The sequence below is a fragment of the Triticum aestivum genome, chromosome 7A, assembly GCF_018294505.1.
Source record: "Triticum aestivum cultivar Chinese Spring chromosome 7A, IWGSC CS RefSeq v2.1, whole genome shotgun sequence".
In the NCBI taxonomy this organism is placed as follows: Eukaryota; Viridiplantae; Streptophyta; class Magnoliopsida; order Poales; family Poaceae; genus Triticum; species Triticum aestivum.
In genome coordinates this window covers 245,513,190-245,529,332 of record NC_057812.1, presented here as the reverse complement: position 1 = coordinate 245,529,332, position 16,143 = coordinate 245,513,190, and the positions used below count along the sequence as shown (strand labels likewise).

Sequence of the window (16,143 nt, the reverse complement as noted above, 5' to 3'; positions counted from 1 at the left end):
CAAAGCTCCATGGGTGTTAGAATCATTACTGTGTAATCTAGATTATTGACTCTTGTGCAAGTGGGAGACTGAAGGAAATATGCCCTAGAGGCAATAATAATGTTATTATTTTATTTCCTTATATCATGATAAATGTTTATTATTCATGCTAGAATTGTATTATCCGAAAACATAATACTTGTGTGAATACATAGACAAACTAAAGTCACTAGTATGCCTCTACTTGACTAGCTCATTAATCAAAGATGGTTATGTTTCCTAACCATAGACATGTGTTGTCATTTGATTAACGGGATCACATTATTAGGAGAATGATGTGATTGACATGACCCATTCCATTAGCTTAGCACCCGATCATTTAGTATGTTGCTATTGCTTTCTTCATAACTTATACATGTTCCTATGACTATGAGATTATGCAACTCCCGTTTGCCAGAGGAACACTTTGTGTGCTACCAAACGTCACAACGTAACTGGGTGATTATAAAGGTGCTCTACAGGTGTATCCAAAGGTACATGTTGGGTTGGCATATTTCGAGATTAGGATTTGTCACTCTGATTGTCGGAGAGGTATCTCTGGGCCCTCTCGGTAATGCACATCACCTAAGCCTTGCAAGCAATGCAACTAATGAGTTAGTTGCGAGATGATGTATTACGAAACAAGTAAAGAGACTTGCCGGCAACGAGATTGAACTAGGTATTGAGATACCGACGATCGAATCTCGGGCAAGTAACATACCGATGACAAAGGGAACAACGTATGTTGTTATGCGGTCTGACCGATAAAAGATCTTCGTAGAATATGTGGGAGCCAATATGAGCATCCAGGTTCCGCTATTGGTTATTGACCGGAGACGTGTCTCGGTCATGTCTACATTGTTCTCGAACCTGTAGGGTCTGCACGCTTAAGGTTTCGATGACAGTTATATTATGAGTTTATTAGTTTTGATGTACCGAAGTTAGTTCAGAGTCCCGGATATGATCACGGACATAACGAGGAGTCTCGAAATGGTCGAGACATAAAGATTGATATATTGGACGACTATATTCGGACATCGGAAGTGTTCCGGAGAAGTTTCGGATAAAAATGGAGTACCGGGGGGTTACCGGAAACCCCCGGGGGGTTAATGGGCCCCATGGGCCTAAAGTGGAGAAGAGGAGGGGCGGCCAGGGCAGGCCGCGCGTCCCCTCCCCCTCTAGTCCGAATTGGACAAGGAGGGAGGGGCGGCGCCCCCCCTTTCCTTCCTCTCCTCTCTCCCTTCCTTCCCCCTCTCCTACTTGGACAAGGAAAAGGAGGGAGTCCTACTCCCGGTAGGAGTAGGACTCCTCCCTGGGGCGCCTCATCATGGCCGGCCGCCCCTCCCCCTTGCTCCTTTATATACGGGGGCAAGGGGGCACCTCTAGACACAACAATTGATCCTTGAGATCTCTTAGCCGTGTGCGGTGCCCCCCTCCACCATAATCCTCGATAATATTGTAGCAGTGCTTAGGCGAAGCCCTGCGACGGTAGAACATCAAGATCGTCACCACGCCGTCGTGCTGATGGAACTCTTCCCCGACACTTTGCTGGATCGGAGTCTGGGGATCGTCATCGAACTGAACGTGTGCTAGAACTCAGAGGTGTCGTAGTTTCGGTGCTTGATCGGTCGGGCCGTGAAGACGTACGACTACATCAGCCGCGTTGTTATAACGCTTCCGCTTTCGGTCTACGAGGGTACGTGGACAACACTCTCCCCTCTTGTTGCTATGCATCACCATGATCTTGCGTGTGCATAGGAATTTTTTTGAAATTACTACGTTCCCCAACAGCCACAAGCTACTATGGGCTCTAGCATAGTTGATTAAGTCGTGCGAACTCTTACAATGGTAGACTAGCAGATGTAGGGGAAAGTAGGTGTAACGGTCTACCCGATCGTAAGGTGCTAGCGCTTCTGAAAGACTATGTCTCGGTCATCCGTTTTTCAAACACCATGTAGTGCGAGAATCCTAACGAAGGAGATCGAGTCTTGTGGAGAAAAGTGCGCAAACCTCTGCAGAGTGTATAAACTAATCATGATTAGCCGTGTCCCTGGTTATGGACGTTTTGAGTATCTAGTACTTGGATTATCATGTGAATCTCATCATGTGACTTTAATTAATTTTGTTGGATTTTAATGATGATGCTTAATTGGGATTGAGAGGGTGTCTACACTCTCAATGTTTAACAACCACCATGTTTGTTAAATAAAATTTATTGTTTTACAGTAGGGAAAAATTGGCTTTACGCAAAACTGTAACCATAGAGCTTTCCACCAGCCATATATGCATGTAGTATAGCCCAGTTCTGTTCATTACTCTCTATGTGTTACATTGCCAGCATATTCCATGTGCTGACCCATTTTCGGGCTGCAACGTTCATGTTGCAGATTTTTCAAACGACGAGTAAGGTGTCTTAGGTCGTGGTTCTATACTCAGTGATGCCGTTGGAGTTGATGGACTCACTTTTCTTCCAAGCCTTACGCTGTTATCTTTATTAGATGGCCTTAAGCCATATTATTTGCAATAAGTTCTCTTTGGAGACATTCGATGTAATAAGTGTGTGATTGCTACTCAGTTATAAATCCTTCAAGTACTATGCGTGTCAGCATTACTGATCCAGGGATGACACTGAAGCACAGAGATCAGACTGTTTGAGGTCTGGTCGCCATAGTATAAGCTTCTCACAAACCAGAGTTTCTCACAAGAAGCCTCATGGTTTCCGTAGGGAACGTGTCACCTTTGTGGACGAAATGATATTCGTTGCCTCTTCTTACTTTCAATTTTTATCTAGTGTCAACATAGAACAACAGTAGTGTCATTTTAACTTTTTGTACTTTTCCGCGGTTCATTAGAAATTTTTTTATACATTAACTGAGTTTCCTTGGTATTTTATGTGCATAATTTAAATTTGAACTACATGCACATGCTCCAATGCAGAAAAATGGATTGGAATATAAAATGTGTGTCAATGGGTGCATGCTTAGGTCCCACGCAAGAAATGAGAATGAATTTTAAACAGTCGCTCGACCGCAAACATTGAGGTACATGATTTTAAAATTCTAGCAAATCCAAAAGAAATTCATGAAACTTGGCATGCTATCATGAAATAGCATCAACATGCTGTGGTAGAAAAATAGTTCCATTTGGGCCAGATTTAGGTATAAGCTACTCAAAAACCAGAGCTTCTCACACGAAGCTTCATGGTTCCGGTAGGAAACTTATGACCTTTGGGGACACAACGATATTGGTTGCCTCTTTTTGCTTTCAAAATTCCGTCTAGTGGCAACATAGACCAACAGGAGTGTCGTGTTAAAATTTGAAATTTTTCTGGGTTCATTAGGATATTTTTATACCTTAACCGAGTTTTGTAGACAGTTTATGTGCATAATTCAAATATAAACTACATGCACTTGCTCTAGTGCAGAAAATGGGTTCAAAAATCAAATGTGTTTCCTTAGGTGCATGCTCAGGACCCATGCAAGAAATTGAAATGAATTTCAAGCACCTCGGCACCGTTGCTTGCTGGCAAACGTTGTGAAGAAGAGATTATTTGAGACGTGCGGACGCGCTCGTCGGCGTTTGAGGGTGGGATTTGTTGTATCCGAGCAACAAAACGGATGGGATTTGTTGTATCCGAGCAATAAAACGGGCACTTTTTGGCAGATTTGACAACAAGCGGGCACCACTGAACATGCAAGCACCGTTTGTTGTATTTTTTGAATACAGTACAGATGCAAGCGTTTATATACATGCGCATACAATCACCCTTGTAAACATATACGCACATCAAGACTTAAATCTCGATGTGCTAGAAATACCACAGTCCCTCTAACCATCAAACGATATGTTGGTTTGCGGTTGTTGCATTTTAATTGTAATACATGTATGGTCTACAATCGATCCGGACGAATACCGGGGCGAAGAAAACAAATGACAAGGCCAAACGCATGGGGTCAAGATAAGATACATGGGACGCTGTGCGTGCATGCAGGAGCATTAACTGGCGCCTGGTCATTATGTTTATCCATCCCCATCAGTCACCATGCATGCAGGATTACTACTAGTACTTCTCTGGTCAAGGTAATTAACCAAATGACCTGGAGAGCAGCATGCACAGTTCACACGGTGCAAGGTCAGCCCAGTAACAGTTCACCTTGAACCAAAATGCCGTCGAACCGAACGCCAGGCATGATTACCCTTTTGCGGTGCAAGTGGAGTACGTTGCGGTCGTGGCCGGAGCATCAAGTATAGCATCAAACCGGACACTTCTGGTTGACTGTGAACCGAACCATTTGTTGGATCGATGCCGGAGCAGCATCGCCGATCGGCAACCAAAAATTGTCGGGCCATCCAGAGATCCTGCAGCCAGCTGAACTGGGTTTGGGTGGACAGACGAGTCATGACTCATGACGGCAGAAAGCGATCCGTCCATCCATCATCCATCCAACGCGTGCGCGCGCACTGCGCCCCACCTGTCACCCCGCACCGCGGCACACGCTTCCCGGCCGCGGCCCACACGTGCGACCGGCCCAGGAGACCAAGCCGGATCGCACACGTACGCCCACCGTATGTATACTCACCCCGTATACCATACGCTCTACCGTATCACGTACAGCAATACCGGTATGTCTTCAGGTCAGCCCGCCATATGTACACCGAGTCCATGGAGAGCGGTGCCACCGCGGGTGGCCCACGCGCCAGGCGGACAGAGACCGGCCACCTCCTGCGCCAGGCTCGCACGCCTGGACCCGGCGCATGGACCGCTGCGGGGTCGTCCTGTAACTATAGAAAACGCCCCCCTGTTTTTCCTTTGCTAGTCCTGGCCTAGCTCCCAGCAAAAAAAATAGTCCTGGCCTAGCTCAGCATCTCTATCCAATCCTCCCTTCCCTTCTCTCTCCACCTCTCTCTTTCCTTCTCTCTCTCTCGAAGATTTCTTGTCCTCGTCTGTGCGCTCCGGCTCGGCGTGGTCAATCTCTCGGCGGACGCACCCACCCGCCGATCCGCGCGTGATCCTCCGTGATTTTCGCTGGATCTTGCTTAGCTAGCTGCGGGTGCGCGCATGTCGACGGCGCTGGCGCCGGGGATGGCGCGGGGGCACGGGTTCCGTGGCGCGGGGAAGGGGAAGCAGCGGTCGGATTCGGAGGAGCCGGAGACGAATCGTGGCGGCGGCCCCAACGGGTTCTACGTTGAGGAGGAGGGGGAGGAGGTTGGGAGGGAGGAGCTGCGGGAGCTGGAGGAGGCGCTCTCGGATGCCTCCTCGATCGGGGCGGCCTCCTCGGATAGCTCCTCGATCGGGGAGGACTCCACGTCGGAGAAGGAGGAGGGAGAGGAGGAGGAGGTGGAGAGCGAGGCGCCGGTGGATGAGGTGCTCGCTATGGGGCTCGGGACCCTCGAGTCTCTCGAGGATGCGCTGCCCAGCAAGTAAGCTTTCTTCTTCCCCATCCTCTTGCTCCTTGCTTTATTATTAATTAATTACCGGAGGTTTTTGCTAAATTTGTATGATCTTGTTTGTGATCTCTTCAAGTTTTTCTTGGTCAAATAGGATATTTCTTAGTCCAACAGTCTTAGAGAAAAAGATGGATTTTTTTTCTTCTTTGAGGAAAAAATCTGTTCTGATTCCTCGGCCAGTTGTGTTTTCTGGTGTAATCATTAAGCTCTGTAGATCACAGAACTAGCGTACTAGTCTGCCTGTTCTGTTGAACTTTGCATTCTACCAGGACGGACCATGGAGAAAGTTAGCATGTTTCTGCTAGTCAAAACAGATAAAGATCATGGATGGATTTAATTTGGTGTGTGTAATTAGCTGGAATCCCGGGCATGTGAATAGCCCAGCGGTGCATCGACTACAGGCCAAATACTCTGCAAATATGCAATTACTAGTACCCATGGAGTGTTTGCCCTGAACATTAACCGACCAAGATGAATGAAATTAATCGCAGGAGGGGCCTCTCGAATTTCTACGCCGGCAAGTCCAAATCCTTCACAAGCCTGGCGGAGGCTGCAGCCAAGGCGGCTGCCAAGGAGATCGCCAAGCCGGAGAACCCCTTCAACAAGCGCCGCCGCGTGCTGGCGGCATGGTCGCGGCGGCGGGCCTCCTGCAGCTCGCTGGTCACCACGTACCTGCCGCCACTCCTCTCCCTCGACCACACTGTGGTGGAGGGGGACGAGGAGGAGGAGGAGGAGGAGGAGGAAGAACGCTCGGACGACGGCGACGACGAGGGTAACAGCAGCGGCAATGGCAGGAGGGAGAAGGCCCCGGCGTCGCCCAGGTTCCCTCCGCGCAGCCTGCACAGCGCGTCCCAGAAGGCGAGCGTCATGAGTAGGAACACCATCAATCCGAGCACGAGCTCATTCCGATCCCCAAGGTCATTCTCCCTCTCCGATCTGCAAAACGCTGGATACAACTAGCTGAAACGTAGGCCGAATTTAGGTTGGCGAGATGGTGCTGCTGCCGCTGCTGCTACTGTATAATCAAGAGGTCTCTACATATAAGAGAACATTAATTTGTTGTGTTTGTCTGTCTGTTGGCCTCTTCTTGAATCACCTGGTACAATAGCATGACATGGCAATGGCAACCCGAAGTGGCCGCTTCTTTCAGCCAAACTGAAAGTTCTTAACCGTGTTCTCATCGATTAAAGGATAATGATGTTGAGCTGATGTCGTTGATGACAGGTTAGTGGTTTAATAGTTGCTCTGACCAGCGGTGTTTGCTGGTGGCAGCAGAGAGGCAGAAATGGTGGGTGATGAGTCCCATGCATGCCTCATCCGATAAGCATCATCCAGTTGTTAGCGACTCGCTTTAGGCTCTCTTCAGCTGATTGCTACCATTAGCCAGCTAATCTAAAAGCTTAGCACACGGAAAGAAAAACATTTTCCTTTCAGAGGTGGCATAACCTTCACCTCCCAAAAAATTGAAGTTCTTTTTTTTAAAGGATAAAGTTGAAGATCACATAGACGAATAGCAAACGCTATGCAGATCATCTGGCACAAGCAATGGCTTCCAATGGAGGGGAGTAATTAACTTCATCCTCACGAGAGCAAAAGCTATAACTGCCATAGAAAAAGTGGAAATCGAGAAGCTCTTTGACGTGTCGCCACGTATGGCACACCGGTTAACGAAGCAGGAGAGAAGCGCGATCCGGACTAGTTAACCTGGGGAGGTGGAAACTAAAGCAGCAGGCGGATCACAACCTTAAAGGGTGCTTGGATACAAGGGACTATTTTTAGTCTGACTAAAAATAGTCTTTTTTAAAGGCTAAAGTTCTAAGCACCCCTGACTAAAGAGAGGCTAGGACTAGTCTTGAGGCTAAAATCTTTTAGTCATGAGAAACCTACTAAAATATGTATTAGCTCTCTCTCTCCTCATTTAATTCCTCTCCTTAGTTCTGAATTGGAGGGTTTGGAGGATAATAAATGCTTAATAACTAGATTTTAGTCTCTTCAGTATTTGGATCCAAGCATGGGTGAAACTAGCAAGTTTTAGTCCCACTATTTTTAGTCATGAGACTAAAACGTATCAAGCATGCTCTTAATCTCTCTTGATTGTATAGCTCGCACGTAGTAGTACGTTTCTGCCGCGACTGGGCATTCAAATTAAGCGGCGCGATCTCCCATCTGTAGTAGTAATCTAGTGCGATGATGATGTTGTTTAAGGTTTCGAAGGGGCGTGCCGATGAGATGACGAGATGAGATGAGCTTTCTTCGGGCGCCCGATCGGGGCCGGAGGCGTTTAGTGTGTGAGCGGGACGGGGCATCCTATGCTAATGCTAACCCGCTCTTTGCTTATCTGCTAAGAGTCGTATTCCATCGGCAAGTGTGATTAGATAAGGGTTTCAGGTACGAGAGGGAGTGTGGGAGGAAATGAGAATCGTGGGGGCGGGCGGCGGTGGGGAGGGGATGATAAGGTGCCAACGAAAAGAAAGGCGTGGGGGAAAGGGAGCAGCTGGGCCCCGCGGTGCGCAGCGGGGTGCGAGCGAAGGAGGAAAGGTGGGCGGAAGCGGCGTGACCTGATCTTATCCTGTTTCGCCAGGGAGGTGGTGCTGCTTGAAATACTCCGAGAACGTACGGCGGCCGAGCCTCGCTGTCTGGTGGGGTATGGGTCTCTGGGGCAGGTCACGCCGCTTGGCTGGCTGTAAAAAAGGAAAAATTGCTCCACCTACGGCAAATTATCTGTAGTGATTGTTCCCTACAATGGATTTGCATAATTTGGGCAACGGTGTTTCGTGGTGTCCCGCCGTTCGTGATATCGCAACTTAATAGGATTAATATGAATGACAGCCTACTCATATCAACTAGATGTATTTTTTTCAAAAGCCATCCTAAATGAACCTTAAAGTTAAGGGCCTCTTTGATTCATAGGATTGCAAAAACACAGGAATGGGAAAAACATAGGATTTGAATGACATGTCCATTGGATCTTTATAGGATTTGAGTTTGTTTGATTGTGTCACAAGAAAAACAAAAAAATTCTTCCAAGAGGTTGGAGTGGAGTAATACAAATGAATCCTTAGGAAAAAAATCCTATATGATTCAGGTGGTGTTTGGTTCTCTAGTCCTAGGACTTTTTCTAGTCCCAACTAAAAAGTCCCTAGTCCCTAAAAAGTCCCTCCATGTTTGTTTTCAGAGACTAAAAAGTCCCCAGTCCCTTCCTAGAGGTTATTAAATGACCATGTTGCCTCTAGTATATAGAAAAATAACAATCAGACAACACCATGAGGTGGCGGGCCAATGGGTGCATGAAGGAGCATTGTTGGAAAAGTCTCAAAAGGTCCCAAAAAGACTCTCCTTGAGAGTCTTCTTCATTTAGTCCCAAATGCCTAGTTTGGTCCCTAAAAAGTCCTCCCCGTTTGGTAAAAAGTCTCTAAGAGGGACTTTTTCTAGTCCCTACACAAAAAGTCCCTGGAAACAAACACCCCCTCAATCCTACGAATCAAACGATCAACGTAGGAAAAATTCCTAAGGATTCTAATCCTTCAAAGATCCTATGAAAATCCTTTGAATCAAAGAGACCCTAAGTGTGTTTGGCTTTCCTTAACTTCTTGAGAACCATATCCAACTCAGTTGACCCCACGTTGCCTCCTTCTCTGACGACTCGGGGAAGATCCAATCGTGTCGCCGTCGGACTCCCTTCCCTCCTCCTCGTCTCGCCGCTGCCTGAGGCCCTGCAGGCGAAGCACATACAAGTTCGGGGATGGTGGCGGCGGGGTGATTCCCTAAGTCGGCCTCTCACCCCCGGCCTGGATCTCATTGGCGGCAACCCATCAGATGCCTCGGTTGATCCGTGTGGCGGCTGGCCACGGGATGCCTTGGCCGGATCAGCAGGAGAGGGTGGCAGGGCTGCGACGCTCACCGGCGGGCGGCAGCATGGTGTCGACGTTGGGAGGCTCAGATGCATGGCAGTGGCTGGAATGTGTGCACAAGGCGACGGCGTTCCTGTGATCTGGCGTGGTGTCTTCTTCGGGCGGTGTGGTCCCTGATCTGATTCATATCTCATAGGCCTGCCTCGGGAATTTTTGGCTTAGAAGGATCCAGTCCTCCGGCTGTGGTGGTCCTGTGGTGAAGAAGGTGGACGTGGCGGAGGAGCTAGGCTCATTATTTTTGGAGGAGATAGAAACTGCGGGAGAAAGCCATACTTTGACTATGGTCGAAGCCAACGACGATGGCGCCTATGGGCGTCGCCACCTTGATGAAGGCGTCGACATGTAATCTTCGACTTTCCTTCCAGAACACTTGAGGGGAAACCCTAGGTCTGGGTTTGCCCGAATTAGATGATGGCGACACTTGGGGTCGTGTTCCCCGTTGGGGGTATCATCTTGGAGTTGGGCCTAGCTAGCGAGACTAGTGGTTGGTGGCGGTTTTCCGGTTGCTTTTCTGTCGTCAAGCAGGGATGATCTGTTGCTACGGTGGCCTTGCGAACATGGTGCACAATGGTAGTCTAGGGATGTGATAGCGGTACAGATAGCCAAATCATGTTTGATGATATTGACGGCTTGTTGCAGCCAAGGCGGCGTAGTTTAGGCTTGTGGTGTATTGCCTGGGGCCTGTGGTCATGCTAAGATTTACCATCGACAAACACTTGCATCGGAGGCATGGGATCGTTGGAGCGTCTCCATGAGATTTTGGTGGTACCATCTCTTCCTGCTATTTGAGCTGTGTAAGTGCATCTAGTGCCACCCCTAGTTGGTTTTGGAGTATTGACGACAAACCTAGTTGAGGGACTAATGTGTTTGTGAGAATTGCAGGATAACACAAGTAGAAGTCCCTCATTAATTCGGTTTCACTACCAGAGATGACCCCTAAAAATGTATGAAGACATTGAAGCCAAAGGTGGTATATGAAGATATTCACATTGAAGACTATGACAAAAGAAGACACGTTATGAAGCCTATGGAGCTCGAAGACTTAGATCTTTCGTAGTTCTTTTTCTTTTTGTGTTGAGTCATAGGAACCACCGTACTGTTAAGTGGGGTCCAGGAGAACCAGTCAGAATGACTGAAGTGATGCCTAAACCAAAAACCCATGTCTTCGAGTGAAGACAATGAGAGCGAATCTTATCCAGAGCCGGACAAGTCAGCTTTGCTTGTAGCCCAAGTAAAGTTGCCATGAGAGTTTGAAATCTGACCGTTGGAACACGTGTCAGTTCCTTAGTGACCCAGGGTCATTTCGGACAAATCGGGTCGGGTTGCCAAGTGGCTATAAATAGCCCACCCCCTACAACCATAAACGGTTGGCTGCTCAGATTTTAGTGCACGGCTTTTGTCGTTTGAGAGCAACCCACCTCGAAGCCTTTGAGAGAAAATTCCTAGCGAGGAGAAAAGCCCTAACCACCCAGAGCCAGAGAACATTGGGCATCACTTAAGTCTTCTTGTCTGTGTGATCTGAAGACTTATTACACTTGAGGACTGTGCATCCTCAGACGGTTAGGTGTCGCGTTCAGAGCATCCAAGAGACATTGTGGATTGCCAGTGAACGAAGTCCGTGAAGGTTTGGGAGTCTACCTTGAAGACTTACCAGAGTGATTGGGCGAGGACTATGTGACCTTAGCTCAAGGAGAATACGGTGAGGACTTGGTGTCCTGAGCTACGTGTTCAGGACTGGGTGTCCGGGACTGTGTGTCCTAAGGTTTAAATACCTAGCCGCTCCAACCAGACGTACAGTTGTCACAGCAACTGGAACTGGTCCAACACATTATTGTCTTCAACGAGTCACTGGTTTCATCTTCACTTCCTTTTACTTACTGATCACTCATTGTGAAGTCATTGCATGTCTGTTCTATCTTTTGTCTTCACAACGTGAGTGTATGATCTGTTTGGCTTCATAGTATCTTCCTACCTGATCCTAATTACACTATAGCTATTTGTCACTGTGCTTTCACTCTGTTGATACTTGACCATGGCTTGCCTAGTGTAGTCTAACTTCCGCTGCATAGTAATAGGCATATCTCTACTGTTTGTCTTCATAACTTCCACGTTTTGAAGACTTTCATAAAAATCGCCTATTCACCCCCCTTTAGTCGATATAACGCACTTTCAATTGGTATCAAAGCAAGGTGCTCCCTTGTTCTGTGTGATTCGGTTTAACCACCTGGAGTTTTAGCTATGTCGACTGCAGGGATAATCAAAGTCTCCGCTGCGTGCCCCGTCTTCGATGGAACTGAATATCCCTACTGGAAGAATAAGATGCACATGCATCTTGAAGCTATTGACGTCGACCTATGGTATGTCGTCGAGAACGGCGTTCCCAAGGCTGGAGAAGGTGTCACTGCTGCTGATGTCAAGAAATTCGTTCAACTGGACTCTACTGCGAAGAACATCATCTGTGGTCATTTGACCAAAGGACAGTATGGCCGTGTGAGTGCTTTGAAGACATCCAAGCTGGTCTGGGACTGGCTCTCCAAGGTCAATGAAGGCATCTCAACACAGAGAGATCAAAGAATCAGTGTCCTTCGCAATCTCTTCAACCGCTTCAAGCGAAATGACAATGAGAATGTCCAGCACACATTTGATCGACTCACTGACATCACAAATGAGCTTCAAGCCCTCGGCGCCACTGAGATCACCAAGCATGAAATCGTCAAGACGCTGCTGAGATCACTTGATAGTTCGTTTGACATTCTAGCCCTAATGATTCAAGAACGTCCTGATTTCAAGACACTCGATCCGTCTGACGTACTCGAGAGGCTCAACACACATGAGTTTCAGCTTTCTGAGGAAAGAGATATCTACGGTTCAAACTATGGGCGAACTCGTGCCTTGAAGGCAAAAGCTGTTTCCTCATCTGAAGAAGAATCTGACAGCAGTTCTAATGATCCTGAAGACATTGGAAGGGAACTTGCAATGCTTGTGAAGAAGTTCCAAAAGTTCACCAAGAAGAAAGGCTTCAGAAAGTCTTCACGATCAAGCTCAAGGAATGATGAAGCTTCTGCTCATGACTACAAGAAAAAAACATGCCACAAGTGCAAGAAAACTGGACACTTCATCTCTGAGTGTCCACAGTGGGACAATGAGAACAGAAGGAAGAAGAAGAGCAAGGAATATGACTCTGACGACAAGACGAAGAAGAAATACTCAAAGTCTTATTCCAAGTCTTCATCAAAGTCTTCATCACACAAGAAGAGCTCATCTGGCAAGGCACGTGCGTTTGTTGGCAAGGAAATGGATTCTGAGGAGGAGTCTGCTTCTGAGGAGGCAGAGGTGGAGTCTGAGGAGGAGTCTGATTCTGGCATTGCAAGTCTGGCTACAACATACGTCGCCAAGTCCATCTTCAACATTGAAGACAATGACTTCATCACCGACACCCATGTAAATGACAAGGACGACTCCACTCCTACCTACTGCTTCATGGCACGCGGTGCCAAGGTAAACACACGCACTACTCGCTATCAAACATCCAGTGACGATGACTCTGATTGTGATTCAAAACCCAGCTACAAAACACTTGCTAAAATTGCAACTGAACAACAAAAGGCCATGGAACATATTCAAAAACTGTTAGACAGAAGCGATGATCTGTTGGGTGCTGAAATGACTCGATCTGAATCCTTAATTGAAGACATAAAAAATCTTCACGTTAAGTATCAGGAACTTGAAGATCGTCTTGATACTCTCTCAACAACTCATGAAAAGCTTTCCTATGATTATCTTCAAAGGAAGCAAGAACTTGAGAAATTGAGAGCGGCTCATGAAGATCTTCAAAAGGAAAACGAGTCACTTCGCACCGAACAGATCAGTTCCGCTCAGGAAGGATTTGAACCACCATGTCTTAAATGCATTGAGCGTGATAATGCTACTTCTGTTGCTAAATGTTCCACTACTACTGCTGTTGCAATATCTTCAACTGTTGCAATATCTTCAACTGTTGATGTGGTAACTAACCCCTCTGCTGAGGATACCACTGCTATTGCTGATGAGAATGCTAGGTTGGAGACATTGCTTGAAACAGGGATGTACAAAAGTCTTAAAGGACATCAGACATTATGTGATGTCCTCAAGAAGCAGATTCTGAACCGAAACCCTAGGAAAGAGGGTGTTGGGTTCGTAAGGAAAATAAATGCAGATGGCTCTTACTGGAAACCTGAGCAGTACCCCAAAACCAAGTGGGTTGCTGCAAAGGAACCTTCAACAGATCCATCCAATTTATCTGGCTTCACTTGTGCTAACCCCATTATCATTGATGAATCCTTTGATGCAAACTATATACTGTTTAAGAATCAGAATGGTGAGGTGTTTGCCAGGTACATTGGTACTAACTGCAGGAATGGACCGCCTATGAAGAAGATCTGGGTTCCGAAAAAGTGTCTGGAAAATCTTCCTGTGAATGTCTTCATGACACCTCACTTGAAGAAGACAAACCTCAGACCAAAGGCTTCATACGGTCCAAAGGCTTCATACAAACAGAGGACTCACCTGAGTAACACTAACGCAAATGTTTTGCAGGGAAACCATACTCAGGCATATAAATATGAGAGCGGTTCATCAAACCGTCATGTTCATATGACCAAAAATTATTCTGCTTATTCTTATGAGTACTATTGTCCACCTGCAAGACTGTTTGCTAAGGCTTCAAAGCCAAAATTCTCAGATGCTGCACTTAGACTTATTGCTTCTAAGCCACCCTTGAAGATGTGGGTGGTTAAGAAGGCCTAACTCTCTTTTGCAGGGAAAGGGCTCCAGCAGAAAACCAAAATCTTCTAACGCTATTGCTGGGGACCTTAAAAATCTTGTAGGGTGCAAGATAAAATGCCTGAATGGCATCAGTATGTACTTCGTTCCTGAATCGCATGCTACTCTCCCTATTAGTCCTAATCTGGATCTAAGTTTTCATAACCCACTGGTTCGTCAAATGTTTTAGCTTCACAATTCTCTTTGTGAAGCCTATCCCCCTAACTGCACTGTAGGGTACGACACCAGCATCTTCAAAGTCTTCAGAATGGATTATTGACAGTGGGTGTACAAATCACATGACTGGCAAAAGAAGTCTTCTTATGGACTCAACCTTACGTCCATCTGACAAGAACCACATCACATTTGCTGACACTGGTAAAAGTAAGGTATTGGGTCTAGGTAGAGTTGCAATCTCAAAGGATCAACACATGGATAAAGTCATGCTTGTTGAATCCCTTGGTTTCAACTTAATGTCTGTCTCAATGCTTTGCGATTTGAACATGATCGTAATGTTTGGAAAATATCGTTGCCTAGTACTAATGGAATCTGACAAGTCTCTAGTGTTTGAAGGGTATCGAAAAGATGATCTATACGTGGTAGATTTCTCAGCAGGGCCACAACTTGCAGTATGTCTTCTTGCAAAAGCTTCAGAATGCTGGCTTTGGCATCGGAGGCTTGGGCATGCTGGCATGAGGAACCTCCACACCCTCGCTAAGAAGAAGCATGTCATAGGCATTGAGGGCGTCAAGTTCAAGAAAGATCACTTGTGCGGTGCCTGTGAAGCAGGGAAGATGACGAGGGCAAAACATCCTTCAAAGACAATCATGACTACTACTCAACCCTTCGAACTGCTCCACATGGATCTTTTCGGTCCCACTCACTACTCAACTTTTACTACTACTGCTTGCCTTTATGGCTTCGTCATTGTTGATGATTACTCTAGATATACTTGGGTGCACATAATCCTTTACAAGACTGAAGTGCAGGATGTCTTCAGACGCTTCGCCAATCGAGCTATGAACAATTTTGGCGCCAAGATAAAGCACATCAGAAGTGACAATGGCACTGAATTCAAGAACACTGGCCTTGATACATATCCTGATACCTTGGGAATCACACATGAATTCTCAGCTCCGTACACACCACAGCAGAATGGCGTCGTCGAACGCAAGAACAGAACACTAATTGAGATGGCCAGAACAATGCTAGATGAATACAAGACTCCAAGAAAATTCTGGACTGAAGCCATTGACACTGCATGCCATACGATCAATCGTGTTTATCTTCACAAACTTCTGAACAAGACATCTTATGAACTCCTAACTGGCAAGAAGCCAAATGTCAGTTACTTCGGAGTATTTGATGCAAGGTGCTGGATCAAGGACCCACACCACACCTCAAAGTTTGCACCAAAAGCACATGAGGGCTTTATGCTTGGATATGGAAAGGATTCGCACTTCTACAGAGTCTTCAATCTCTTTCATTACAAAGTGGTTGAAACCGTGGATGTGCAGTTCGATGAGACAAATGGTTCACAAAGAGAGCAACTGCCAAATGTGCTAGATGAAGTTCCAGCTAGTGGATCAATCAAGCTTATGGGAACTGGAGAGATTATACCTTCTGAAGCTCATCCTGAAGAAGAACTTATCATCTCAGCACCTGATCAACATGAAGACAATGCTCAGCCTGAAGACATTTCTCCCAACAACAACCCAGATCAGCAAGAGCAAAGTCTTCACCCTGTACATCCTCGTGTTGCCAATGAAGTGCAGATTGACAGAATAATTGACAGCATCAATGCACCTGGTCCACTCACTCGTTCAAGGGCAACTCAGCTAGCAAATTTCTGTGGGCACTTCGCATTCGTATCAATATCAGAACCCAAGAAAGTTGAAGAAGCCTTCATGGAACCTGAATGGATTCAAGCTATGCAAGAAGAGCTTCAACAGTTTGAGCTGAATAA

General features: G+C 46.6%; 1 protein-coding gene across 1 annotated transcript; it reads left to right on the top strand.

Annotated features, from left to right (window-relative positions):
- The first annotated feature begins 4,829 nt into the window (after positions 1–4,829).
- LOC123151530 (ABC transporter F family member 4) lies at positions 4,830–6,536 on the top strand. The gene is made up of 2 exons (XM_044571228.1): positions 4,830–5,439; positions 5,958–6,536. Exons 1-2 carry the CDS (start codon positions 5,078–5,080, stop codon positions 6,424–6,426), a joined length of 831 nt encoding a protein of 276 aa, XP_044427163.1. The 5' UTR covers positions 4,830–5,077; the 3' UTR covers positions 6,427–6,536.
- Positions 6,537–16,143: the final 9,607 nt, after the last annotated feature.